Genomic DNA, 27,539 nt, shown 5'->3' with positions numbered 1-27,539 from the left:
GCCCAAATTTAGGTGCCGGCTTGTAATTTCTCTGCAAAATGGGTATCTTTGAATAGTTGTATAGTGATTTCTGAAGTAATTTTTTGAATAGATAAGTTATTTATATGGTTCAGAAGTAATAATTCTGACGAGAGACACACTAGGAATCTGGTGTGGTTGCACTGCCTCCACTTGGCTTTCCCTCGGGCTCCGGCTTTTCTTCCCTTTTATAGCCAGAGTGTTCTCTTTGGAGATTTTCTCCCCACCTGTACAGCAAGCTCTTCCACATTTTTCTCTGGTTAGATTTGTGATCAGATTGAGGGTATGCATCTGGTAGAGAAATGATTGGCATGAAGTTGTAATAAAAACACATTTAGGGGGCGTCTGGGTGGCTCCGTTGGTTGAGCATCTGTCTCGATTTCAGCTCAGGTCATGATCTCAGGGTCCTAAGATCGAGCCCTGCGATGGGCTTCTTGCTCAGTGGGGTGTCTGCTTGAGGATTCTCTCTTCCCCTCCTCCTGCACTCTATATAAAATACATCTTAAAAAAATAAAAACATTTAAAATCTATGGGGAAGTTTTCTTTTTTTTTTTTTTTAAGATTTTATTTATCCATTTGTCAGAGCACACGCACGAGCAGGGGGTGTGACAGGCAGAGGGAGACGCAGGCTTCCCTGCTGAGCAAGGAGCCTGACTCGGAACTCACGATCCCAGGACCTTGGGATCATGACCTGAGCCTGAGGCAGATGCTTAACCGACTGAGCCACATGGGCAGCCTGAAAATTATTCAAATAATACTTTATTTAAAAAAAAATTTTTTTAAAGATTGTATTTATTTACTCGAGAGAACGAAAGAGAGATAGAGAGCAAGCAGAGAGAGAGAGGGAGAAGCAGACTCCCCACAGAGCAAGGAGCCCGATGCAGGGACTCTGTCCTAGGACTCTGAGGCCATGACCCCAGCCGAAGGCAGATGCTTAACCCTCTGAGCCACCCAGGTGCCGGCACCCTCAAATAATACTTTAAAAATAAAGAAAGCCACTGGGTGGCTCAATTGGTTGAGCATCTAACTCTTGATTTCAGCTTCGGTCATGATCTTGGGGTCATGAGATCGAGCCCTGTATTGGGCTCTGCGGTAGGCATGGAGCCTGCTTGGGATTCTCTCTCTGTCTCTGTCTCTCTCTCTCTTAAATAAATAATGAATAAAGCAGTAAAAACAGTAAGACTGAAAGTAACAGAACGTTTTTCCTTGGAACCTTTCTGAGCATTGCCGTGGTTGGCGGTGAGGTTGCTCCCAGCCACCTGGTGCGGGGACATGGCTCTCACAGGTCATACTGGGAGTTGCACGTCCTCTTTATTGACACAGTATTATTAAATAGTCCAGAATTTTAGTTCTTTTACTGCGCTACCCATATTTCTATTTTTAAGACTTTAGATTGTATGTGAACCGAAATAAGAATGTGTACTTAGAAGTGTCATTTAATTGAGCATTTTGTTTTTATTTTCAGACCCAGGAAGAAAATATGCCTCAAGAAAATAACCTAATGATCCTGTCGAACCTTCCAGTTCTCATCCTTATATGTCTTCTCCACATTCTGAAATAAAATAGGGGTCCTTCTTTGTAAGAGAAGATAAAATGGATATTTTTACTATTTATATTAAGTTAAGCACCAGGAATCCAGTTTCATGACTCTTACTATCTGCATTGGACTTCACAGCTGCAGTATCAGCAGTTTCTTGGGTCCTGCCTCTTTGTTTACAACTCTTGTATTTCTTGAATTCATTTTCTGGAATTCTTAAGCACCCATCCCCCAACGGAAAGGTGTGTGGATGTCAGAGAATTATTTCTCTTTTGTATTTGAGGAATAATCTTAACTGTAGAATAGAATTCTATGAAAACAAACAAAATGCTTAAGAATTATACAGACGTAATACCTTTTTCTTGGAAATTTAAAAACATTGCTTCATTGCTTTATAGTTTTGTTGATTCTGCTGTTAAGACCTGCTGAGTTTTTAAATTTAGTAATTTAAATTGAATAACTTTCTAATGTGCACGAACACTTCCTTGTTCTCTGATAACACTCTCCCCCACCCTTTTTTAAATAAGTAGGCTCTTTGCCCAACACAGCTCAAACTCACAACCCTGAGATCAAGAGTAGCATGCTCTTCCGACTGAGCCAGCCAGGTGTCCCTCCTAGCTCCTTTGTCATGGCCATCGGGGTTTATTTCATCGGCCAGAATCTCTGGAAGGATACAAATTAGAATTTCTTTGCTTTCTCTTCTTTTTCCTGTCTTTGCTGCATTGACTCAATTTTAAGAGTAATTCTACTCATTCATTGTCCTCCCATGTCCATTCCTGTATGGGGACTGAAATCTTGAGTGTTTTAGCGGGTTGTGTGTTTCCTTGGCAATTAAGATGGTTACTGTTTTTCCAACAGGCTTCCCCTGTGAATATTTCATCACCCCGAAAAGTTTTCTTGTGCCTCTTTGTGATCAGCCCTTCCCCAGCCTTTGACAGCCACTGATCTGTTTTCTGTCCTTATGGTTTTGCTATAGAATGTTACATAAATGTAACTATACCACATGTAGCTTTTTATAGTCGGACTTCTTTCCCTTAGCATGACGCTTTTGAGAGCCGTTGAGTAGCATTTCTTTTTATAGATGTACCACATTCACCTCTTGATGGACATTTGGGTTGTTTTTAGTGATTATGAATAGAGCTGCTGTAAACATCAGCATACAGGTTTTTTCATGGACATAGGTCTTTCTTTCTCTTGGGTGAGTGAGTGGGTGTGGGATAACTTGGTAGTAAACTGCCAAACTCTTTCCCAGAGTGGTTGTACCGTTCTGCATCTTTGTCAGCCATGCAGAAAGTTTCCGTCCTTCCTTATCCTCGTCAGCATTTGGTATTGTTGGGAATATTTTCTCCCAGTTTATGGCTTGTCTTTTCCTTTCCTGCTGAGTGAATTTTGAAGTGTATGTAGACTTCGAGATCTCTGCAGTAGGGCTGTAAAGGAAGGCGGGTCAGCCATGTCGTTTCTTCACCCCACCCTTCCTTCCGCTTCCCTTTCACTGAAGGATACCGTCCCTTCCGTAGCTTGCTATTACACTGACCACACTTAATACAGGCTTTGTTCCCTGGTGTTGGAAATGATAAGAGGGTCTGAGTTCACAGTGAAAGTATTGCAGACGAGGATTTCTAAATTGCTTTGGGACTCTGCTTATTTTCACCGTTAACTATCAATGGACAGTTTCCTTGTGGATTTTTACGAGTATGTATGAGTATTATGTGATGGTGTTCCTGTTTTTAATACATATTTGCAGTGTTGCTAGCTATTGCCAAAGAGCCCTCCAGCAGTATTTTCCCTTGAAATATTCGTGTGTTGGGCCACCTGGGCAGCTGAGTCATTGAGTGTCTGACTCTTGGTTTAGGCTCAGGTTATGATCTCAGGGTCCTGAGATCGAACCCCCGTAGGGCTCTGTGTTCATCGGGGAGTCTGCTTGAGATTCTCTACCCTCCCCTTCTGCTCCTCCCCCTGCTCACTTGCACACTCTCTATAAAATTAATAAGTAAATAAAAAAAAAGCTTAGAAGAAGTATCAGTGAATTTTTTTTTTAAAGATTTATTTGAGAGAGAGTGTGCACACAGAGGGGGAGAGGGAGAATCCCAAGCGACTCCCCGCTGAGCTGGGAGCCCAACCTGGGGCTCGATCCTAGGACCCTGAGATCATGACCTGAGCTGAAATCAGGAGTCAGCCACATAACTGACTGTACCACCCAAGCAGTCCCTGGTGCAATCTTACTACTTACTTAGGCTTTGAGAGTTGGCATTTATTCACATTTACGATAATAATAGGCATTATCCAAATATGTAATATGTAGTTACTGGTTATTTTTGAATCACATGCTTGTACATTTTCCTGCAGGTTACTCAGCCCCATTTGAGCAGAGGAGCCACAACTCTGCTTTCCATTTTTATCCCCAGTACTGATCATTGTGCGTGGCATTAGTAGGCTCTAAATAATTATTGATTAGATGAATGAATAATTTAGTGAGCGGTTCTCTGCTGTAGAAATCTAGTCATACTGATTCTTGTCAATGACTTAGTTTTTAAAGCTCCAGGGAGAATATGAACTGTTAGGCACTTGCCAAACTTGCTTCCATGCAGTTGAACCAGTTGTTTTTCCAGAAAGTCAATATTCAGAATTCTGGGAAGTGAAGGTTTACAACTAGACTTTGTCTGTTCAATAATATGTTTATCTATACATCATGTTTAAATGAAATTTCAGGATAAAAAGGTACATACATACATATCTTAAAGGTACATACATAACATATCTTAAAGATTGTTCATCAGGATCATTAACATTTTTCTCTTTTTGGATTACTCTATCTTCCCATGTGCAGCACGTTTTCTGCTTTCCAGTAGTGCGTGGGGCCAAGAGCACTGAAATGGAGGTAGTGAATGAGTCAGCGGAACGGGAAATGGGACACCTCGTGGTGTCTGTGAGCCAGAAAGTTCTCCAGGCAGGACTCTGCTTACACATTTGGTGTACACAGTTGGCCTGTTTCAAAATAAGCTTTATCGATTTCAGTGTTCTCTGACAATTTATGGAAAAGGCTAAGTAGTATTTTCTTGTTTGTAATTGGAAATCTCCATTTTGCAGACCCTTGATTTGTTTAATTAAGAAAGGGTCGTGGGGCTTCTGGCCTACACATTTCATAGGATTGGCATAATATGGGGCATTTTCCCTGTAAGTATATAAATTGTATATTTTATGTGATCAGTGACTTTTTTTTTCTATTCCAGTATATTTTTGGAGATTTTAGCCCTGATGAATTCAATCAGTTCTTTGTGACTCCTCGCTCTTCAGTTGAGGTAAGACAGAACATTTTATTGAGTATATGTGTAGATATAATTAATGGCTATATTTTAGTTTTGATTTTTTTAATTTATGCTTTTTTGATAAATCCAATGTACAGAAAAGTACAGAGACTAACAGGAGAAATGCCCAAACCCACCAACCAGATTTGACTGATGTTAACATTTTGCTGTATTTGTAAATAGCCAAACATCACAGATACAGCTGAAGCCTCCTTTGTACCCCTCTTCCATCTCATTCCTCTCCCTCCACAGAAGTCACAACTCTGCTGAATTGGTATTGTTTACTGACTATGGTTTTCACCTTTTACTACATACATGGTTATCAGCAGATAGTAACATCATGTTTTATGTGGTTTAAATGGTAAATGGTTTCATACTGAAGTTGACTCTTGAACAACGCAGGGGTTAGGAGCGCCAGCCCCAGTTCATTTGAAAATCTGTGTATAATTTTTGATTCCCCCAAAACTTAACTACTAATAGCCTAATGATGACCGGAAGCCTTACTGATAATATGAACAGTTGATTAGGACATTTTGTGTGTTATAAGTATTATGTAGTTATTCTTAGAATAAAGTAAGCTAGAGAAAAGAAAATGTTAGGAAAATAATAAGGAAGAGAAAATACATTTATAGTACTGTACTGTATTTATAGAAATAAATCTGCCTGTGAAGTGGACCTGCACAGTTGAAACCCATGTTGTTCAAGGGTCAACTGTATATTCATCATTTTGAGGTTTGTTTATTTCATACTAACATATTCTTTACATTTATCTATGCTCTTATGTTTTGTTTTTTGTTCTTCAATTTTAATTGCTAAGTACTGCTGATAGAACAGCTATCAACAGCTGTCACAGCTCATTTGGCTTTTTTCCTCTCAAGGACCATTTAGGTCTTTAGTTCGTACACTGTTAAAAAAATGTTGCAGTAAACATATTTTACGTGCCTCTATGGGTTTCTCCAGGATATGGCCCTAGGAATGGAACTGGTCAGCCTGCAAGGAGTAAGCATCTGTAGTTTTACTGGAGACTGCTGATCTGCTTTCAAAGCGGGTTAGCAGTCTGCATCTCCATGAGCGGTGCAGGAGTGTTCTCATCATCTCATTTGAAGAAAAAATTGTTGCTTATTCTCAGTATAGGCTTACTTAAAATTTTTGTTAGTCTGATGGGTATGAATGGATTCTCATTGTTTTAATTTACAATTCCCAGGTGACAGACTTGAGAACTGTTTCATTGCATGTGCCTGTTGATGATACAGATTTCCACTTCTGTGAATTAACCCTATCTCCCTATCCACATTTTTTTATTAAGTGGCTTATCTTTTTCTTACTGCTTATATGATTAATAATCTTTGGTTTTGCATGTTACAGGTATCTTTTTCTAGCATGAGGGCTTTTAAACTTCATATATGATGCACTTTTATTTCTTTCGCTGCATAAGGGAAGTACGTTTTTAACTTTAATGTCAAATGTATTGGCTTTTTTCCTCATGGTTTGTAAATGTCTTTAAGGAATATTTCCTTTCTCTGAGGTAATAAAGACACTGGTTTTCTTCTAAAAGCTTTAAGGTTTTGTTTTCACTGTAGTGGGTATGCAGTTGGAACGGACTCTGCTGTGTCTGTGGGGTGGGGCTCTGACTTGGGTTCTCTCAGGGCAGGAGTGAGTGGTCCCAGTGTGCCGCTGAGTGCTGAGTGCTGGGCCATTAGTCGCAGTGCCCTGTGGCTGTGGCCCCCTGCTTTATCTATTGTTAGCACTTGTTTTAATGGCTGCAACTCTATAATCCATCTTCTGGGAGGGCACATACCCTCTTATACTTATTCAGAAGTATTTTGATTCTCCATCCTCAACTCTTCCTTGGGAATTTATGAGCAACATGTCATGTTTCATGAAAAATCCTATTGAAATTTCAGTTGGAATTGTGTTAAAAGTATGGGTTAATTTATAGGAGAATTAGAATCTCTATGCTAGTTTTCCTATACATGATTTTGGTGTATTTTTCCATTCAGGTCTTCTTTTATGTCCACTCTCTATGTGAGTAATGGTATCCGTTTTAGTTTAATAAAAGCTTACCTGGAAGATTTGTTCATATTCGTATTGTAAATGTGAAAACAGTTGAAATTGCATTGAAGAGGAGAAAGGGCGGGGCGGGGGGGAGTAGGTGCGAATCAAGTAAAACTGTACTTAACTTTAATGAGACCTAACCAGCCACTTAGATCCCTTAATGTCCACGGTAGCTTTGCACGCGTGTGAAGTGTTTTTGCACGGAGTTATTTTATTTCTCAGGAGAGGAGCAGGAGAGGCTGACTCCTTAGATCTGGAGCCACAGGGCCAGCGTTGCATGTGGCCTTGGCCGGTCCTTCCTGCTTTACCTTGGCTTCTGGAACTCTAAACTCTTTCTGGAGCTGTGGAGGAAGGATTAAATGACAGTGTGTTGAAAGCGTTACTTCAGCTGCACAGACGAGAGAGAGATTTATTGGTTTCTCCTCTTTCATTTTAGGAAAAGGGAGCAAATCAAAGAAGACAAAGCTTGTATCAGGTTTTATTTTAAAAAACGAGTAAATCGAGTTCCATGCCATCTCTGTCTGTTTTGCGTTCATTGATGGTAACAGGATTTTAAGGAATATAAAGATATGAGCCAGGAAACCGTGAAGCTAAATTGTGTGATGTATTTCCTAAGGCAATAAAATGTTATCTGTGCATTTTAGATTCTGTAGAATAAGGCTTGAAGTTTAGTGTTTCCTGACCAAAAAAAAAAAAAAAAAACCCCCCCAAAAAAAACCAAACCAAAAACAACAATAGTTAATTAGGCAAAGCATAACCAGATCCCGTATTTCCCAAGCATTAGTGTTAACTGAAGTTCTACTCTATATACTCTTCTGGTGGTTTGAATTTTAAATCATTTCTGTCTTCGAATCATGGTAAGATACAGAGGCACCTGCCAGGAAAAGGATAGACTGTGCTCTTTGCAGTTATGGTTTTAAAAAATGATAAAGCCCAACTTGTGTGTTTTACAAAAAACTTTTCTCAATTGTGTGCATTTGTGTGGGTTTGTAAGTGCTTGTTTGAAAGTAAGTGTCAGAATAAAACCTTGGGTTTTCCTGTGATGTGAAAGTGGAAAAGGTACCATATTTAAGTCTGAAGAAGCTGGGCTGGCTCCTTTCTCACTCTGCTACGTAAGCAGGCTGGGCAGTCTTGGGCAGTTCCTCCATCGCATTGTGCTTTCTTAAATGAGAACATGGAGAATGTTTACTTACCTCACAGAAATGTTGGGAAATCATTAGGGTATGGTGGAATACCTAGTGGGTAACAAATGTAGCAGATACGGGTGTTGGTGGTAAAGTTATGTCAAACTTTTTATTGCAGAAATAATGGCTCTGTCTTATCAGAGTGAATTATAGCCAGAAATTTAAGTCTTGCTTATTTTTGGGGTCTTCTGTATTTTTGCTTTTGAGAATGCATTGTTGTCTATCAAAAACACATATGGTCGGTCCAGTAACCTGCAAAAGGGAAATGCAGGCAAATTAACGTGACTGGGCCAAGCTATCTTTCTCAGTATTGTAATTATTATAATTTAGGAGTCTGGAGTATCTAATAATATAATCACATGGGACACAGATTGTTTCATGGGGTGATGTGTGGCTGGATCAGTGGGTGTGGGCGTAATGTTCTCTGCCCCAAACTGCAACATGTGGCTGAGCCTTTTATCTTGCACTGAAAATGACTGCAGCCCCGACCAGCGCTCCCCTGCCCTGTGCCCCTGGCAGGAACCAGAACCCCTCCCTGGTGTCCATATACTTCTTTGGGTGCTAGGAACTTGATACAACATTTTTTCTCTACTTGGGGCCCGGAACTGATAAAATAAAGTTTGAGAAACAGCAGGTGTTAAAATGTAAAAACATTCTACCTTTCAGCTAAAGCACCGATCCTCTCAGCTGAGTTTTGGACTCTGTTTTAGTTTGCCTGTTTGAAAGCTTGCCACAGGCCGGATAGGTCAGCAGTTTGACAGAATCAGAAGAAACAACCTCAGCTGATTTCTGTGTGTGATCCTAAATATTAGTATAAATTTGAAGGTAACATATCTTTTCTAAAGCTGTGCTCTAGTTTATAAGCCATTGTGATTTAAAGGTGAATTTCTCCAAATGGAAAAAATAGTTTATTGAATAAGCATGTTTTGAACCCCAGTCATAATCATGTCATTAGTGTTCAGAAATAAAGAATGCTCATTGTTCTTGAGACTTCCAGAACTCAACATTTGAGACAACACATGCACCCTTTAATGTGTTACTGAACACACAGGCCCAGGATAGCATGGTTCAGCTGCAGGTGCGCTGTTATTCTTAGTGGTTTGGTGTCTTCGTGGGATTTCTTTTCTTTCTTTTCTTTTTTTTTTTTTTTAAGGATTTTATTTATTTATTTGACAGAGAGAGAGAGGAGAGAGGGAACACAAGCAGGGGGAGTGGGAGAGGGAGAAGCAGGCTTCCCGTGGAGCAGGGAGCCCGATGCGGGGCTCGATCCCAGGACCCCGGGATCATGACCGGAGCCGAAGGCAGACGCTTAACGACTGAGCCACCCAGGGGCCCCTCTTCGTGGGATTTCAAAGGAGAGATTTAAGGTTCATGAGGGTCTTTTAGACAGTAGAACAAATAGTGGCGGTGCCCAAAAGACTTTAAAACGTTTCATTTTATTTTATGAAATGTAATTGACATATAAAATCCTGTTAAGTTTAAGGTGTACGCCGTACTGATTTGATACGTTTCTGTTGCAAGATTGCTGTTGTAGCATTAGCTGCCATTTCTTTTAGTGGTGGGAATAATTAAAGTCTGGCTTCTTAGCATGCTTACAGTTTATAATAAGGTGTGCTGTCTGTAATCCCCGTACCGTGTATTAGAGCCCCGGGACGTGTTTATCTGCTGGTTGCAAGTGACCCCTGACCCCGCGGCTCCCCTGCCCCCTTCCTGAGCCTTTGCTGGTGCCATGCACTCTTCGTTTTTTTGATTTGAGTTTTTGTGTTTTGTTTTTTGTTAGATTCCAAAGATAGGGATATCATACAGTATTTGTTTAAAATATTACCTTCATAATCAAAGGGCCTGAGTACTGACTTCACAAGATGGTAGCACTGTTTTTAAACCAAGTTGATTTGACTTTGTATCTAATATAACTAGATTTCAGTTTTTTACATTGCTCACCTTGAAATCATGTGTGAGATTTTCTTTTTTGCTTTGATTTTATAATTTAATGTTCTTTTAAGTAGCCATATAGTTAAGGAGGGAACTTTGAGCAATTCTTACAATTTCATCCTGCTGTCTGTAATAATACACATTTACCACAGACTAGGGGGTATCTCATAAGTGACAGAGGTTTGTTGAATTAAAGGTGCCATGTGCCTATAGAGTAAAAAAGATACACACACACACTTTTGTACCTGAACTCATCATAGCACTAATTCCCACGGTTACCTTCTTACCAGCTTAGTAACTGAATAAGTGTTGTAAACACGAACAGAAAATGCAGTGTTGCCGTGGGGTCTGCTGGGGTGGGGAGTCTGTTTTCAGGTCCTGTCTCTACCACTTAACTACATTTTGTGTAACTACAGCATGATTAGAAAAACAAGCACTTTTAGTGCCTCACAGTTTATGTATAGATTTCCATCACCAGGGGGCACCCTGATGTCACTGATAGAAAAAGAAAAGGTATTCTGTATCTGGGAGTTTGCTAAACTTCTTTTGTGACTGCAGGGGGACATGAACCTGATTGGTTCTCAGATGCACCTTTTTTGCTCCATGTGTCTGTGCCAACGGTAAATGCTGGAGCACCGTGTGCATGCGTTTGACTGATCTTTGTGCTGCAGGTGCACCTTAGGCCAGGTGTAGCCCTTGGCCAGCACTCAGAATGGCTTCTTTTGTGTCAGCGTGATGGTCACTGGGCGCCCCCCAGTGGACAAACGTGCAGCTCTCAGGTCCTGCAAGCCTTCAGTTCGTTTTGAACTGCCCTTTGTTTCCTTAGGTTCTTTCTTGTCATGCATTCTGTGGGGGAGAGAACTTCCTTACTGTGATCATTGAATCAACTTGCTAAGAGTTAATTGGAGCAATCAGCTGAGGAGGCCCCTTGCGCAGCAGTTCTCAGGCAGTGGCCGGCCTGAGAATTGCCGGGGCCCTTGACCGTTGCACACTGCGGGGCCCATTTGGGAACCCCGGGTGTTGCGGGGCACACTTGGAGAAGTGCTGTGTGAAGATGTCATTGCCTTGTTCTTTTGTTCTCTCTTTTAAGTCCGCTTACCTTATCCCTTCCATCCTGAACTTTCTCATCCCCAGTGTGTCCGTTTGAAACATTTCCAGTTCTTAAAAATTACGGGATGGCTAGGAAGAAGAAAAATTTGGGATATTCATAATACCTTCCTGGTTTTTACAAAGAGGTCAGATACTTGCCGTTTTGCTTTCTCTCTTCCAAACAAGGAATGTGATTTCAGCCATTAATTGATTTACATAAGGCACTGTGGTAAAAAGGGGGCCGTGGTTCCCAGACTCCTCTGTGGGCTCTCCACTCTTCCCGGGGGCCTGGTCCTTGCCTGCCCTGCTGTGTGGGCATGCAGTGCTGTGAGGGTGACATGCACGCGGTCACTAAGACTCACCTCTGTTAGTGGTGCAGAGCAGTGGCTGTGGTCTCTGTGGGCAGTCTCTCACGTCCTACGAAACTAAGGGTTTATCGTGGCATTTTATTGTAGTTGACTTACATGTCCATTGGAATCTTTTTTATTTTTATTTTTTGCCTCATTTTTGGATCTTAATGACAGTATTTAAAACAATTCCTATGGTATTTTTATCTTAAATGAAGGTGATTTAATTTTACTGTCTCAATGTATGTTATTTTGTTTAAAAAATGTCATGAGAAAAGTTGGATAAAGAGTTTTAATGAAAAAGAATGGGTTGGGTTTTAACATTTTGTTGAATTAAAATTTGTTTCCCACTTCCCTGTGCAGCTCCCTCCATACAGTGGAACAGTTCTCTGCGGCACACAAGCTACAGGCGAACTACCTGATGGTAAGCTGCTTCTCTCCTCCATCTCCCTGACGTGCTGTTGGGCCATGTGTGTGGGCGGGGGCGGGGGGGTGGGGGGTGCTCTTTGGAAATCATGTTTTCCTGCTGGTTCATACCTGTCGAATAAACACTCTTCTTACTGCTTGAGGTTTTTGCTATAATACTATAGCATGTTTAATCTCTGAACCATTTTGATTAATGAAGTATATTCTGTGCTTCGGAGTGTCAGATGTTCAAGGTTTAGTTAAGGAAATAGTTGTTTGATCCTGTTTTTTCTTGACCATTCTCAGTGGCACCCGTGTGTCTTTTGTAGCCAGTGCTTTTTGTAAAAGTTCTCCAGTGGCCTTTCTTCTGGTTGTCGAGGCTCCTGGGCCCAGAGCTGGTGATTCTCTGAGAATGTGTTCTTTGCACGGCTCAGTGATAGCTCAGATCTGTTCTGCAGTTTACATTTATGTCGTAGTCTGTCACTTAATGCTCTCGGGAAGTCAGAGGACCTTTTCACTTCCCAGTCTGTTACTTTTGGTCTCTGTCACAGACATAGAGCTCATTACTGGGGACGGTGCTTACTGAGATGCAGTGATTTTGCATGGTTGAGCAATGGCGGGTTGTTTGGTTACTGCAGGTTGCTGGGGCGCAGGTCCGATCTCTGTGGCCCAATGTACGGTTTGGATCATTAAAGTCCCTTGCTGGCCTTGGAGAAGCAGATGCTAACCCTTTGCTTTGAGAGCCAGGGGCCTGGTTCCCTGTTTCATTAGCATGGTCAGACCTGTGATTGGGGTTTTCTTTATAATTTAAACATAAACCTTGAAGAACGTGTCCAGACTTCTTACATACAGTATAATTAGAGAGCTGATAGTATCTAACATTCTTAGCAGTTTGTGGGAAACCGTGATCTGGGAGCCTGAGGGAAAGTGCAGTTCTAGGGGCACCTGGGTGGCTCGGTCAGTTAAGCATCTGCTTTCGGCTCAGGTCATGATCCCGGGGTCCTGGGATTGAGTCCCACATCGGGCTCCCTGATCAGTGGGGAAGCCTACTTACTTCTCCCTCTCCCTTTGCCTGCCGCTCCCCCTGCTTGTGTGCTCGCACTCTCTCTCTCTGTCAAATAGATAATCTTTAAAAAAAAAAAAAAGAAAAAGAAAAAGAGCAGTTCTAATGGTGGCTCAGGACTAGAGTGAAATGGAGTGAGCTGGAGGGGTCCAGACGCCCTGCCTGGCTGCCCAGCCTTCAGAGCAGCTGGGTTCTGAGTCTGTCGGATTTCTCTCTCTCAAGTACTTGGCACATAGTAAGCATGCTACGGATGTCTGCTCAGTGCTTTAAAATGTTTTGTTCTTTCCCCTTTCGTGTTATTCCTTTCTTTCTTGTTAAGTTCATGGTCTCACCATCCTCCCCGGGGCCCGGGCTGCAGATTGGATGCTCCTCCAGCTCCTCTCCTTCCCTTCCTCATACCGCACCACTCCTTCTAGGCTGTACTGTCTGCTTAGTTCCTGCTTTGTGGGTCCTTTTCTCCATTGTCTCTCAAGTCCATCTTTTAATCTGCCAAAACACAGCTGGGATCTTGCCACCTGCTCACGCTGGTAGTGACAGGCCAGCTTAAAGGCCCATTTCTCTGGGGCCTTTTCTGTTCTCTTGTGCTTCTATGACGTTTCTTTCTTTTACAGTGCCTGTCCCACTGTCCAGTACTGAATCTGCCTCCCTCTTTGGACAGAGTTCGGCTGTGGGTGGCAGGGATCATAGTCCTCCATTTCTGTGTGCTCAGCAGCTGTGCACTGTAGTATATGGAATGTTGTAGACCTTCAGTGTGTTTCTGGATGAATGATTTAGGATGGTTTGTTCTACCTCCCACCAGAGGCAGCTACAGCAAGCTCTTTGCAGGGGCTCCTCATCATGGCGTGCCTTCTATACCTCTGCTTTTTTTTAGTCTGATCCTAGAGCTGAAATAGCCTCTCTTCACCCCCCCCCCCCGGCAATCCTGCCGGTTCCACTGACTTCTCTGTAGCTTCTGACTGAAATTGGTCATTCTTTTCTGTATCTGGAAGCATTCTTTCTGTAAAGCTGTTGAGGCCTTATCTTGCCCTTCCTCTGCACTGTCAGCTTCAGTCTGAGGTGTTTTTCTACTAGTCAGTGTCACTCCCTGAGGCAGGGACTTTGCCATACTAATCTTTGTGCCCTCTGTGATAATAAGCACTTTGCACACAGCTAGGTGCGCTAGGTGCTCTCTTAATTGGAGAAATCAGCTGAGGAGGCCACTTAAGCAGCAGTTCTCAGACATGGAGGGCATGACAGTCTCTGGGGGCCCCCGAGCATTGCAGACTGTGGGGCCTGTCCAGCACCCTGGGCGCTGCGGGAGCACGCTTGGCAGAGTGCTGTGTTGGGATGACATTGTTTTATTTGAGTTAGTTTTCCTTCCCCCAACAACCCACTGTCTGCGTGGCCTGAGCACGGAGGCCCCATTCACTTGATGCATCGACTGTGTTGTTTCAAGCCTGGGTTTGCAGGCTTCACCACTCCTTCAGCCCACAGATTGGGCTCCGTGCTGACTCCTCCTCTGTGCAGTGCAGTGTGCACGTGTGTCCGTGAGACGTGTTGTGGATAAGAAGAGGAACTGTTCTGGGTAGGACTCTCTGCCCTCCAGTGGTACGGTCAGACCCGCTACGGGGTGAATGTTTTGGTAATAAACTTAGTATATTGAAATGGTTCCGTAATGTCCTATCACATTCTAGAATATTCTGTGATATGATAAGAGTAAGGATTGAAATGTGGAAGGCACTGTGTCTATTGGAAATAATTAAACTCTTGCACAGGCTGCATGCCACAACGCACGTCCGTTTTGATTTCACATTGCACACTACAGTTTCCGAAGGGGAGCCTCCCCCCTGTGGAGCGTTCATTTCCTCACGTACATCCGTGTCAGTCTGTGTAGTAGCATTGCAGCCTCGAGGTGTCACGGAGTAGGCGATGCCTCAAGTCAAAGTGGATTTGGTGTGATAATAGAGAAATTAATTAGGTGTGATAATAGAGAAATTAATTTCTCTTTGGTGATTGTTTTCAAAATAAGGAAAAAAAGACCAGTGCTCAGAGGCCAAAGGATTCAAATGCTTATATTGGTGACTTTATATGAAAATATAGCCATCATTAGTATTTCTTTTTCAGGAGCTTTTTGTTGTTGGGAAGGTGTACCCCCCGCCTCCCAGGTGTGATCACAAAGCAGATGAAGAGTTAGGAGACTGGTGGCGTCCCTGTCCCCAACTAACTTGCATATAATGGGCCTCTCTTAGGGGCTGCTTGTTGAAAAACTTCCAAGGTGAAAAATATTAAGTTACTTGTAGTAGAGCACAGTCCTTGTGGTAGTATGATTTTTTTTTTTTTTTTTTTTTTTTAATACTTGCCTTGAGAAGAAGTTGGCCTCTTGTGCTAGATTCGGAGAGATCTTCAATTATGCATTACGGATAAATGAAAAGGCATGTGTCCTTCCCTTAACTTCAGAGTTTATAACTGTTTCATCAGATATAAGATGACACTGTTGCTTGACGTCTGTTGAAAGATGCAGCTGATTCTACAACTTAACCTAATTTCAGAAATGTGAGCTATGAAAAAAATGTACATTTTGGGATGGGTAGAATGTATAGATGGTCTATACTCCCGCTAGCCAGTTGACAGGAAGTATCAGAGGGTTCCAAAGAAATTTTTAAAAGTTTGCAGTCCTAATTGTCCTTTGGTATTTTTGGAAGTATTGTCACCAGCCTTGGAGTTGATCCACTATGAGTTCATTTAGGGCACATTTACATGCATTCATGCAAGGCTGTCTGCAGACTGCAGATAAGGTTGTCAGTGGAGGAGGTCAGGAGATGGAGAATTTGAGAGCATGCCTCTAAAGAGCACTTTTATAGAGAGGATGAACTCTTGGCATAGTGCATACTTTCTGAATTACTAAATTACACTAATTAGGGAAGCCATAAATATAGCAGTGACTTTAAATCCCTAAGTCATCATGATTTTCTTTTTAAGTTGTCCAAATACCTACACCCTAGTCTCAGAAAGTAAGCCAATAAAGTCAGATTTCATTGAGGGGTGTTTTTAGGCAAAATATTATTTGTTTTTTATTATAATTTCATTTAAATTTCTACCTTCTGAAAGTCTCCCTAAGCTACCCTGAGAGTGGAAAATGAATACCGGTTTCTGGTTATCATAGCTCTAACATTAAATACGGTTGTATAGTCATTACTTATTTTTGGCAAATTATTTGTCACAGAAATGAAATGTCATAGCTGTGTTAATTAGAAGACTTTAAGGTTTAGCTTCGAAAAGAAAATAATTATTGAGGCTCTTATAGTTTGTGTAGCTGTGTTCTTAACTAATGCCATATTTACTGATCATTTTCTTTCTAAACAGGACAAGAATATCAGAGAATTGAATTTGGCGTTAATGAAGTAATTGAACCCAATGACACTTTGCCGAGAACTCCCAACTACAGTATTTCAAGCACATTGAATCCTCAGGCCCCTGAATTTATTCTCAGTTGCACAACTTCCAAAAAGACCCCTGATGACCTAGATAAAGAAGTGACCTACAGCTCTGTTGACTGCCAGTACCCAGGCGATGCTCTTGCCCTGGATGGCAGTTCGAGCGCAGAGGTGGAAGTTTTAGAAAGTGATGGTGTCGCGGGTGGTCTTGGACAAAGGGAGCGTAAAAAGAAGAAAAAACGTCCCCCAGGATATTACAGTTACTTGAAGGATGGTGGTGAGGGTGGTATTCCCACGGAAGCCCTGGTCAATGGCCATGCCAATCCAGCAGTCCCAAACAGCGTAGGCTCAGAGGATGCAGAGTTAGTGGGCGATGTGCCCCTGTCGGGGACACGCAGGACTTTTAACAGCCTTCAGGATTCCATGGACTTCGTCAGTGACGCTGTGCCTGGTGGGCCTTTCCCCGGAGCCCTCGACGGCGATGCGAGGACTGCAGGGCAGCCCGAGGGCTGCCATGGGGCCGACCTGAAACAGTCCTGCCTCCCTGCAGAGACTGGCAGGGACAGCCTGTTGAGGACAGCGGTGGCGCAGCCTTACATGGGAACTCATACTACTGAAAACCTTGGAGTTGCTAATGGGCAAATACTTGAATCCTCCGGTGAGGGCTCAGCTGCCAATGGAGTTGAGTTGCACACTGTGGAAAGCACGGACTCGGACCCAGCTAAAGCCGAGAGCGCTTCCCCTGCTGCCGACGCCCCGGCTTCTGCGGCGGGCACCGCTCCCGCTAGCCAGCCTAAGTCATGGGCCAGTCTTTTTCATGATTCTAAGCCCTCTTCCTCCTTGCCCGTGGCTTCTGTGGAAACTAAGTATTCCCCTCCTGCCACATCTCCCCTGGTCTCTGAAAAGCAGATTGAAGTCAAAGAAGGGCTTGTTCCAGTTTCAGAGGATCCTGTAGCCATAAAGATTGCAGGTATAGTTCAAAAGAGTTGAAAGTGAAGGTGGAAGCAGATCTCTGTTCCTGTTGAGTAAGTTTGAGGCTGTCTGGGCTGATAAAACTGTGTGCTAGATTGTTACCCAGAGCAGTAGTAGGTGACCTGTGTGCTCATAGGAATTTCTCAAGACTGTCTATGCCTTAAATGCTTTCTGTCTAGAAATAAAATGATACTTCAGCACAATGCGGGTGGGTTGGGGGCTCATACCTTTATGTTAAGTGAACACTCCATGTCTATTACCAGTCTTTCTCTGTTGACAGAGTGCATTTCCACGTCCTTGCTTTTTGATCCAGTAATTCTGCTCCAGCGAGGGAGCAGAATGCCCTTGTCCTGTGTCACAGCTGTTGTTCACCTTTGCTTTGTAATCCTTGAGTTGGACTCACTTTGCGCTGTTTCTCTTCTGTATTTCTGAGGATGTAAGAAGGCATTTGGGTTTTTTTTTCTTATTATTGCCTGTTTTGGATTGAGTAAATGGATTTTACTCAGTTGTAGAACACCAAGGTTAGCTGTTGACAGGAAAAGAAAAACTGCGACAATTTAGGCCAAAGTTTATGCTTTGTTTTGAGTGCTCAGGCTCAGGAGGAGGGTGGATTTCAGTAAAAACAGCTGCATAATCTGCTGTTGTTTCTAAGTTAAACTAGGAAGTCAGAAATGCAGGGACTGTGTACCTGTATACATGTCTCAGAAGCCAGAGTATTTCTTCAGATTTCACCATACCAAGAAGTTCAGCAGCAAGCTCTTCAGATTCTTGCCTCATTAGCCGAATTAAGATAAGCTGTCTCATTTAGGCTTTATGTGAAATGTACTGATTTAACATTTGAGCACCTGACAGCATCTGTTCCCAGGATGAGCATCAGTTCCAGTAGCAAGCTGCACAATACACACCCTTTTATGAATGGTCACAGTTCCATCAGCACATCCTTTTGAATAATCTTGGTGTCTCGAGTTCTCTTGAAATGAGAAGATAATTGGTCAGCCAGTCATTTTGGGCTTTATATATATATATTTTAAAGTTAGGTGGTTTCTTTATTATAACTTTTGGAATATTCATTGCAAGAGAAAGCTGTCACAGTCAGGGTAAGACAGTGTAAACCTTCATATAGATCGGTATGTTAAAGGTTTTATTTTTAAACTCTATATGAGAAATGCATTAGTGGGATGCTTTTAAAAATGTGCGTTCTAAGTTCAAAGTTATGAAAGTGTTACACTTCTGTTCCTAAAAACCTCCCATTTCTAGGAAATTTTCTCAGTATTTAAAATAAGAAAAACTTGATTTTAAATGTTTTGAAACATTTTAATCCTATGACTTTAAATGTAGTTTGATACATAGTTTGCTGTGTTGTACGTTTGTTAAAATCTCGCCTGCTCACCTCTGCTGTTAACTTGCAGGTAGGTAACCTGCTGTGGAGGCTCTCAGCTACTTGTATGGGGGCGGGGGAGAGCGTTGCTGGGCACAGTCCAAGTATTTGTGAGTTGAGGCAGTGCCTCCCCAGCAGGTTTATTTCCTTAATCCTATGATTAGTCCAGTTAAGAAGATGTTTTACTTATCTGAGCAAAACTGTAGTTCTTTTTAAAATACTTCATTCTTTTGAGCCTTTTTACGGAGCCTTAGAAATCTGGAATGTAGCTGCTGACAGTTGCGAGTGGTGCTTCCTATAAAACCAAGCAGCAGTAGCACCGACACTAAATGACTCTTGGGATCCCACACAGCTTAGGTAAAATGGTGCTGCTTGGAGGTTTTCCCCTTTGTTATATTCTCCTACATAGAAGTTTACTTTATAAAAATGATGAACTGTATTCAGTTTGTTGTAAGTAAGATCCACTACCACAAACTTCCCTTGAATGGGCATGCTTTTAAGTGTAGGCTCACTTGTTTTAAACAGCACTTAACTGTGTGAGATGCTAGTTCCATTAAAAGATCTCTTGACTGATGTTGGTTATCCTAGAATTAGCATAAGCATCTAACTGGTTCTACCAAGAGAGTAATTTTTATGTTTGTTATTATATTTATTAACTATGGGGAAAAGAGGGAGGGAGCATTCCAGACATCAAGTTTATTTTTTTTTGAATTCTTAGAATAATATCAATGTCCACAGTTGATTTTTTTTTTAAGCCCACATTCATTTATTTTGGATGTCCACATTTCTGCGTTCTCTGCCCTATCATTAAGTCTGTGCTTCATAAATGCCAACTAATTTTTGTATAACTACCAGTGAAATACAAAATAGGACACACCAACTGTAAACAAAGAATAAGAACACCACATAAGGCATTTTGAACGGAAATACAGCCAGCTCGTGATTACTTGTAACTGTTTATCCATTACTTTAGCGGGTTCTGCTTTTACTTTCTTGGTTTAGACTGTCACCGTTTTGCTCCATTGGCTGTTTCTTCTTAAGTGTAAACTCTGATTTAAGGAGTTGGAAGGGAAGAGCACTTGTCCTGAGGTGCTGAGTGCCTTCCCCAGCCCCGCAGGAAGTGGGAACCGACACAGAAGCCTGCATGGGCTTGCAGAGGGGTCCTTGTTTCAGCGAGTGGTTTTTGGCATTCTGAGAGGGAGCATTTTCCACTTTTCAGTAGGAACAACTGAACCAGGAGGTGAGAACAAGAAACTTGAAAATCTTAGTAGTTTGTATTTGAAAGTGGTTGCAAAATATTAGATTTGTCCACGTTTGAGAGTAAGCGTAACGAACGCAAGTAGCACAGGGATTGCCGGCGCCCAGAGCCGGGGCAGCGCATGTGACCTTGCGATGAACGTTTACATTTTCCTGGGTTTTTACTAAGAAACATTTATCATATCCCAAACCTAAATTGTATCAAATGCTTTCGAATCACACATAGAGCTATTTTGTATTTTATGTTTTGCTTTTAAAATCTTGCATCCATGTATTTTGTTTTGAAGGAGTGGAAATAATGGTGGGCAAGGAGAAGGACTAGGTTGAAGGCCCACATAAAACGAGTTACAATTTCAGTGGAAGGAGAATGAAGTAAACTGAGGTCTTTGACAGCTCTAAAAAAATCTTTCCTGTGAGGAAATTGAAACACCTAGTCATACCATTTATTACGAGTTTTAGTCAAAACCTATTTAATATATGATTTTGCACAGTAGTTTTATATCTTAAGATTTGTTCCTAGAGAGCAACAAAATCATTACAAGTTGGATCTGCTCAGAAAAATGAATACCTGTGTCCATATTTATTTTAAATGTAGACAAATACATACCTTGTGATTGATCATTTTTGGTGGCTTATATTTATACTTAATGTCTTCTTTGGTAAATGTTTTCTTAAATATTTTTCATTTCCTTTTCAAATTGTCCAAAATAGCAAAAGTAGTGATAATGTAGCATACCCTAAGCTGAAAAGGTATAGCACCTGTTTGTAGGAATCCATGCCTGTGGGTGGAGAGTTCAGTCCCTATCTGATTCAGTGTGTATATATTCTTGCTGGTATTTATGATGTTTCTGTCTTCTAGAACTGAATTGAGACCCCTCCACTTAGAAAGCATACGTTGATTTACAACCAATAGACAGTGGTACTTACTGGTTACTTTGCTGTCCTCCACCTGATTAGGTAACCAGGCTAGCTAGCACGTGTTCTTCCCAAGTGATGTAACGAGGACAACAGAAACACTTGCAGGGTGTTCTGGGTAGTTGAGGAAGGGGACAGAAAAGCAGGTCAGCAGCATCAGAATGTTGACTACAGGCCACTTACTTGGCCTTAAGAATCAAGGAGAGTTCTTACCTTGTATTTTCATAGAACTTAAATGGTAATGTGACCTCTACAGCCAATTTTAGGAAAACAAAATTTGATGCGTAAAGTACGTGTAAAAATAATCCTGCCTTATATTGACTTAAAAGTTCACAGCGCAAGTGTTGCCACTGAGTTTGTAAATCATTTCATGGGAATGGTTTACGGCAACACACGTGAGCTACTGTGTGTGTCTTGAACTATGAGAAAGGCTGTTTAACCCCTCAAGGTCTTCTGTCCGTCGGCAGATTTCGTAAGAGAGTTGAATTTTAATCCAGCCATCTAACGTTTAAACTGTTACAGAAGTGAAGACGCCGGTTTCAGTTTTGTACCTTTCACGTGCTGTGGAGTCGTTCTGGCCTCCTGTGCCGCTGTGGTTACACGGTTCTGGGCAGCCCCAGCAGCCCTGTGAGAGGGTGGGTTCAGGAGGCCGTCCTCCCTGAGGTTGCCGTCTCAGTGGATCTAAGTAGGAAGTTACATGGACAGTAATGAATTGGAAAGGCCTCTGGAGAAGTTTGTTACTACAGTCAATTTCTGATTTTTTGTCCTAGAATAAGGTGAGATAGAACCAGCAGTGATGACTTCGGAACACAGGTCAGTCTTCGAGCCTCAGGCTCAGGAAGTGCCCTGCCTTCTGTCCTTTGGCAGCGCCCTGCCTGGCCTTGATGCTTTTGACCTCCGTAATTACAGTGCTTGTTGGACTTCAGGATAGGAATACAATAGTAAATGGAACTGGAGCCAAGAGTTACACCAAAACAGTAAAAGCAGTTATCCTCCTGGCTTATCTGCAAGTCCAGAATAATTGACTTGAATTATAGCAGTAGGATTCGGTAATAGTGACAGGTGACTGTGGACAAGAATAAGGATTATCAGTACATGCGCGTGCGCGCACGTGTGTTTCACTAAGCGGGAGAAGAGGGAGGACACTGACGTACTTTGTCAAACGTTGGTGTCTGGCTCAGTTTATGGTTACTGAAATTCTTGAGGGGGAAAGGCCCAATATACGCTATGTTACAAAACCAAAACTTGACATTGTTTTGGTATTTGTTTCTTAAGAGAAAATCCTAGACAAGATGTTTTTTACAAGCTTTTATATCTTTTGAAATAGAACTGTATATATTCACAAAATGTTCAACACTTAATTTTAAGTAATTTAACTTATTAGAGTACTGAAAACGGTTGGTTCACTTAAAGTTTCCCGTAAGATTTCTTTCTCTCTCTCTTCCCATCTACATCGGTTTTTTCCCCTAGATTGATTGATTGATTGATTTTTAAAGATTTTATTTATTTGACAGACAGCGAGAGAGGGAACTCCACAAGCAGGGGGAGTGGGAGAGGGAGAAGCAGGCTTTCTGCTGAGCAGGGATCCCGATGCGGGGCTTGATCCCAGGAACCTGAGATCGTGACCTGAGCCGAAGGCAGATGCTTAACGACTGAGCCACCCAGGTGTCCCTGATTTATTTATTGTAGAGAGAGAGAGAGCGAGGGAGCCTGTGAGAGTGAGTGGCGGGGAGGGGCAGAGGGAGCAGGGGAGAAATTCTCAAGCTGACTCCACCCTGAGTGCGGAGCCTGACGTGGAGTTCGATATGGGGCTCGATCCCAGGACCCTGAGATCATGACCTGAGCTGAAAATCAAGAGCTGGATGCTTAACCAACTGAGCCACCCACACGCCCCATTTCTTCATTTTCTAATAAGGATTATCAGCGCCTGTGATGAGCTGGCCGTCCTGCTAGGTGTTCTACACACCTATTACATTATTTCATGTCTTCACTGCAGCCGGGCATGGTGTGGTTTCCTGGCTCTGTTGTAAGGGAGGAGAGAGGTCTTCCGTTCCAGGTTGCAAAATGAAGTGGCAGAGCCAGGCTTTGAACTCTGGTTGTCTGGTTTGTCTTCCTGGGCTCTTGTCTCCTTCATGGGGGCACCTGGAGGCTTTGTGAACAATGTGATAGAATGACTTTCAAAGTCCACTGGATCATTTCTAATAAGCTTGAATGGAGTCATTTACCATAACCAACAACTTTAGTCTCCAGATGTTTAATGCACCCCCCGCACTCTTTAATAAGTACTTTGTGTAGGCCACCCACTATCTCGGTCAGTGAGTAATAATCGGCCTTGTCATGAGTGTCGTCTAAAGAATAAGATAGGGCAGGCACAGATGTCTGCTTTTAGTAGCAGAAAGAGCAGTAATCATTTGCAGAGGGGTTTGGGGTCCAGGGGCCAGTAGGAGATCTGCTGGAACCTTGGGATGGCAGGATGAGGCTGGGACAAAGAAGGCCTGGAAGTTCAGTTACCTGGCCAGGGAGGACTCAGCAGAGCATGAGCAGTGTGAGGGAGTTGTCTGGAAGGAGCTGCGCACCTCTGGTACAAGGTGGAGTCCATGGTGCCTGCTGCCGTGGAGGAAGGCCGCGTCCAGCTATAGGTGCCTTCAGGGAAGGCTGCATCCATTCTGGTCCGTCCGTCTTTGAGAGTGGTGTTTAGGCTAGCTGGAAGACACTCCCGACAGTGGTACTCTGTTGTAGCTTACGTAAGACTTGCCCGTGTAGAGAAGGTTTTTCTAGAATAGCAGCATAATGATTAAGGAAAATCTAGATTGTTCAGTGTTTCTTCTCTGCATGTTCTGAGTCTTTAAAGATCTTAATCTATAAACTTATGACTATTACACCAGAGGCTCTGTTTTAAAAGATGTATATTTTATTTTTTGACAGAGACACAGTGAGGGAGGGAACACAAGCAGGGGGAACGGGAGGGGGAGAAGCAGGCTTCCCGCTGAGCAGGGAGCCCGACACGGGGCTCGATCCCAGGATCCTGGGATCATGACCTGAGCCGAAGGCAGACGCTTAACGACTGAGCCACCCAGGCGCCCCTAAAAGATTTACTTTAGAGAGAGAGCACTGAGAGAGTGAGCGAACAGGGGGAGGACCAGAGGGAGAAAGAAAATCTCAAGCAGACTCCCCACTGAGCGCAGAGAGCCCAAAGCGGCATTTGATCCCCGGGACCCCGAGATCACGACCAGAAGTGAAATCAAGAGTTGGCCGCTCAACCGACTGAGCCACTAGGCGTCCCTGTACCAGAGGCTCTTTTATTTATTTATTTTATTTTATTTTAAAAATATTTATTTATTTGAGAGACAGAGAGTGAGAGAGCATGAGAGGGGGGAGGGTCAGAGGGAGAAGCAGACTCCGTTCTGAGCGGGGAGTCCCATGCAGGACTCAATCCTGGGACTCCAGAATCATGACCTGAGCCAAAGGCAGACGCTTAACTGACCCACCAGGCACCCCTGTACCAGAGGCTCTTTTAAAGAATGTTAAAGACTTGAAGCTAGTTCAGTACATTCTCTGATAAATGTCCCGAGTGTCATTTTGCTCCACATTACGTGTCTGAGTTTTGACTTTGTTCATTTTGTGGATAGATGGCTATTTGGAATGTTTTGTTACTTGCAGTTATTGAGCAAACCACTAGGTGATGCTGAGAGACTTGAGTTTAAGATTGTAGAAGCCAAACAGTGAAACTGCTTTTTTCCTGCCTGTTTCTTAAAATAAGTGAACCCAAAACAATGGCCAGGAGCTGGTATTGCTTCAAGGGAAGGGTTGATGTAGAAACTAAAGGTTTCTGTCCAACCAGTACACGCTGCTTCCCGGATGAATGATGGAACGAAGTCCGCTGTGGTTAGGTTTAAGTGGGTATGTGCTCTGATTGTGTAGGCTTGAGGGTCTCACCCTGCAGGGTCATAAGTTATTTTTTTGTTATTTCATAAGATACTAATTCAAAGTACTTTTGACCAGCTATAAACATGTATTTGAATCTGTTGAGACAGTTAACATGGGAGGGAAGTTTCAGACCTTATATTTCAGTTTCTGGTCATTTTCTTTCCATTTTCCTTCAGTGTCTGTACTAAGCAGGGATTACTGACCCTAAACTACCCCCTCCCCACGTTTTTGCCCCTAGCCCTACCCTAGAAGATGTTGCTCTTTCCCTATCATCAGAGGAAATGGAGGTTGCTGTTTCCTGTCTTCCCCACCATAAACTGTGGTGAGTCTGCCCTTCCCGGCTCCCTCCCTCCCACAGTCCTGTGAGCCTCTTAGTGACCCCATCCTGTCTCACTCCAGCCTGCTTCGGGCGGCTCCCCTCTGCACTTCCCTCTGTGGAGCCCTAGAACCTGCTTCCACCTCCATTACGAATTCAAACTGCCCTGTCCTTGTAGATGGTACAGGTTCTTCTTGGCCTGTCCCTTAGACATGGCTGGTACTTAGGACTCCACTCCTGACACATCACTCCTCTTGACGTATGTGTCGTCAGGATGTACAGTGCCAGCCCCAGGCTGCGTGTGTGTGTGTGTGTGTGTGTGTAGATCTGTTACTTGCTGCTCTGTGGGTATAAGTACACTGTTGACTGGTGTAATCTGGGTACCTCTTATCAGCGCCTCTGAAACTAAACTTGTGATCTCATCACTGTACAAAACAAAAAGAAACCTACTCTTCCGGGTGGAAGGCTCCATCACCCCAGCCAGGGCCCTTGTGGTGTCAGCTGCTGTTTGCTGTCATTGGCCCCTGGCCGCCTCACGGTCTCTCCAGTCTGTGGATTGGGCTGAGCATCCCCTCCACGCATCCCCCTTCAGCTTAGCCTGCACTGGGTTTTCCCTTCTTCACTGGGCCACAAGCTCTCCTGCCGCAGGGCCGCCTTTTAGTCACCTCTGTGCTTCCAGGACCCGGTGCCCAGGCCGGGCTCGGCGAATGATAGCGGGTCATTTAACAAGAGGTCCTTGTGGTAGGAGGGCAGTTGATTTTGAGTCTTATGGTTATGTAAAAACTTAGTATGACTGTAGATATAAAAGTGCTATGGCAAAGATTCACAGGGCCATGCAAGAGTATTCATTTGGGATTGATGCTTATTTGAAAATGCACAGATTTTTTTTACGGAGTAATTATATTAAATAATTGCCGGTCTTTGGCACACACTGGAGAGAGTGGACTGTCGTGGCAACACGCGTCAGAGACAAGTGGACAGCTCCGTTGTAAGTGGGAGGTCCCAAGCCCGCGAGGCAAGTTAGTACGGAAACCTTTGAGTGGAAGGGTTGTAGAGCGGAGCCCGTTACCTTGTGAGAGGGAGTGCAGATCTGGGTCCCGTGTCTGCTCAGGTACACAGCCTTTACCCGTTCCCTAAGCCTCTGGACCTCTGTGTTCTCACCTGTAAAGCGAGGAGGATAACCGTGTCTCCTTGATAGCGTCGTGAGGATGATTATGAACAGTGTAGATGAGGCCCCCAGCACAGTGTTCACCGCATGCCTGGTACTGTCTGTGCTGGGGGCCCTCACATGGAGCTTGTAGTTGAGTTCTAACTGATGTGGTCCTCGCTGAAGCCCGGTACTGTGCCCCATAGTAGGAGAGAGATGAGCTTTATAAGCCCAGACTAATTGAATAGATCCCATTGGGTTTTTTTTGAGCCTGTAATGCTTTACTTTTTATAAATGGGGAAATTATTCTCTGTGCTTCCTCAGTTAGAGGAAAGAGGGCATTTACTCTCAGAGGAGGGAGGGAGGGAGGGTGTGTATGTGGGTGCATGCGGACATTAGAATTTTGCAAATTAACTTCTTCAGCTAATGCTTAAGTCTGAGACCTCCCAGTCCAACTGTGTTTTGGAATGGAAAGGCTACTTTTGTTGGAGTGATGCCTTGGATGGATGCTGGCATCCCATGTACACGTACTTACTTTTCCTTTTCTGGTACACAGTTTAAAAGTAAAGGGAGGCAGTGTGGAATGGCCACAGATCATGGATTTTAGGCCCTGGCTGCACTACATAGCTCCCGAGTGATCACGGGCAAGCTAGTTAACGTTTCAGGGACTCCCATTTCCTTACTGGGGAAAGGGGGATAGTGGTGGTTCTCCTGGATTACTAAGGATTAAGTGCAGCCAGTTACCAAGCGTAAGTTGTAAAGCGCTTGTTGAGTGTAGAAGGTGTCCATAACTTGTAGCTGTCACTGGTACAAGATTCATAATGGGACATGGGGAGACTTTGTCTTGTTTTAAAGCATTTCTGAAAAAAATATTTAAAGCATTTAATTAAAGTATTAAAGCATTATATGAACATGGCATTCACATCTGTCTGAAGGCTGTAGAAAAGAGGGATGTCAGAGGACGAATCTGAGGATAAATGTGTTTCTAAATGGAGTAAGGGCATTCCGGCATCCAAAACATTCCATAAATTGGAATTCTATTGAAAAATACAATTTATTTAGTATGAGACAGTTGTCCCGAAAAAGAGTATTATCCTTCACTGAACAGTGGTTGATCGCCTGCTGTGATGCGTTGGGTGCCCTAGTAGGTGCTGGGGGTTCCCACCGGCTGAGGCTCGGGTTCTGCCTGTGGACGCCTCCGTAACTGGTGTCTGAGGGCCTGCACTGTTAGCAAGGCCCACCTTGCCCTCAGCGTGCCCGGGAGAAGCCTGTGTCTCTT

The 27,539-nt window shown here is 43.1% G+C and overlaps 1 protein-coding gene across 3 annotated transcripts in view; it reads left to right on the top strand.

Moving 5' to 3' along the window:
- USP10 (ubiquitin specific peptidase 10) overlaps window positions 1-27,539 on the top strand; it is a 74,914-nt gene that overhangs the window by 29,944 nt on the left and 17,431 nt on the right. For 2 of the 3 annotated variants that reach the window (XM_035024674.1, XM_035024672.1), the window contains exons 1-3: window positions 3,705-4,854; window positions 11,831-11,891; window positions 16,278-17,318. In XM_035024674.1, coding sequence (XP_034880565.1) covers window positions 4,714-4,854; window positions 11,831-11,891; window positions 16,278-17,318 — 1,243 coding nt within the window. In that variant the 5' untranslated portion in view covers window positions 3,705-4,713. Of the gene's footprint in view, window positions 1-3,704; window positions 4,855-11,830; window positions 11,892-16,277; window positions 17,319-27,539 lie in introns of those variants that run through there. The other variant, XM_035024673.1, reaches the window with a different exon arrangement.

Source organism: Mirounga leonina, unplaced genomic scaffold (genome assembly GCF_011800145.1).
Source record: "Mirounga leonina isolate KUSES-001 unplaced genomic scaffold, KU_Mleo_1.0 Mir_180, whole genome shotgun sequence".
NCBI lineage: Eukaryota > Metazoa > Chordata > Mammalia > Carnivora > Phocidae > Mirounga > Mirounga leonina.
This window is presented reverse-complemented; position numbering and strand designations above follow the sequence as displayed.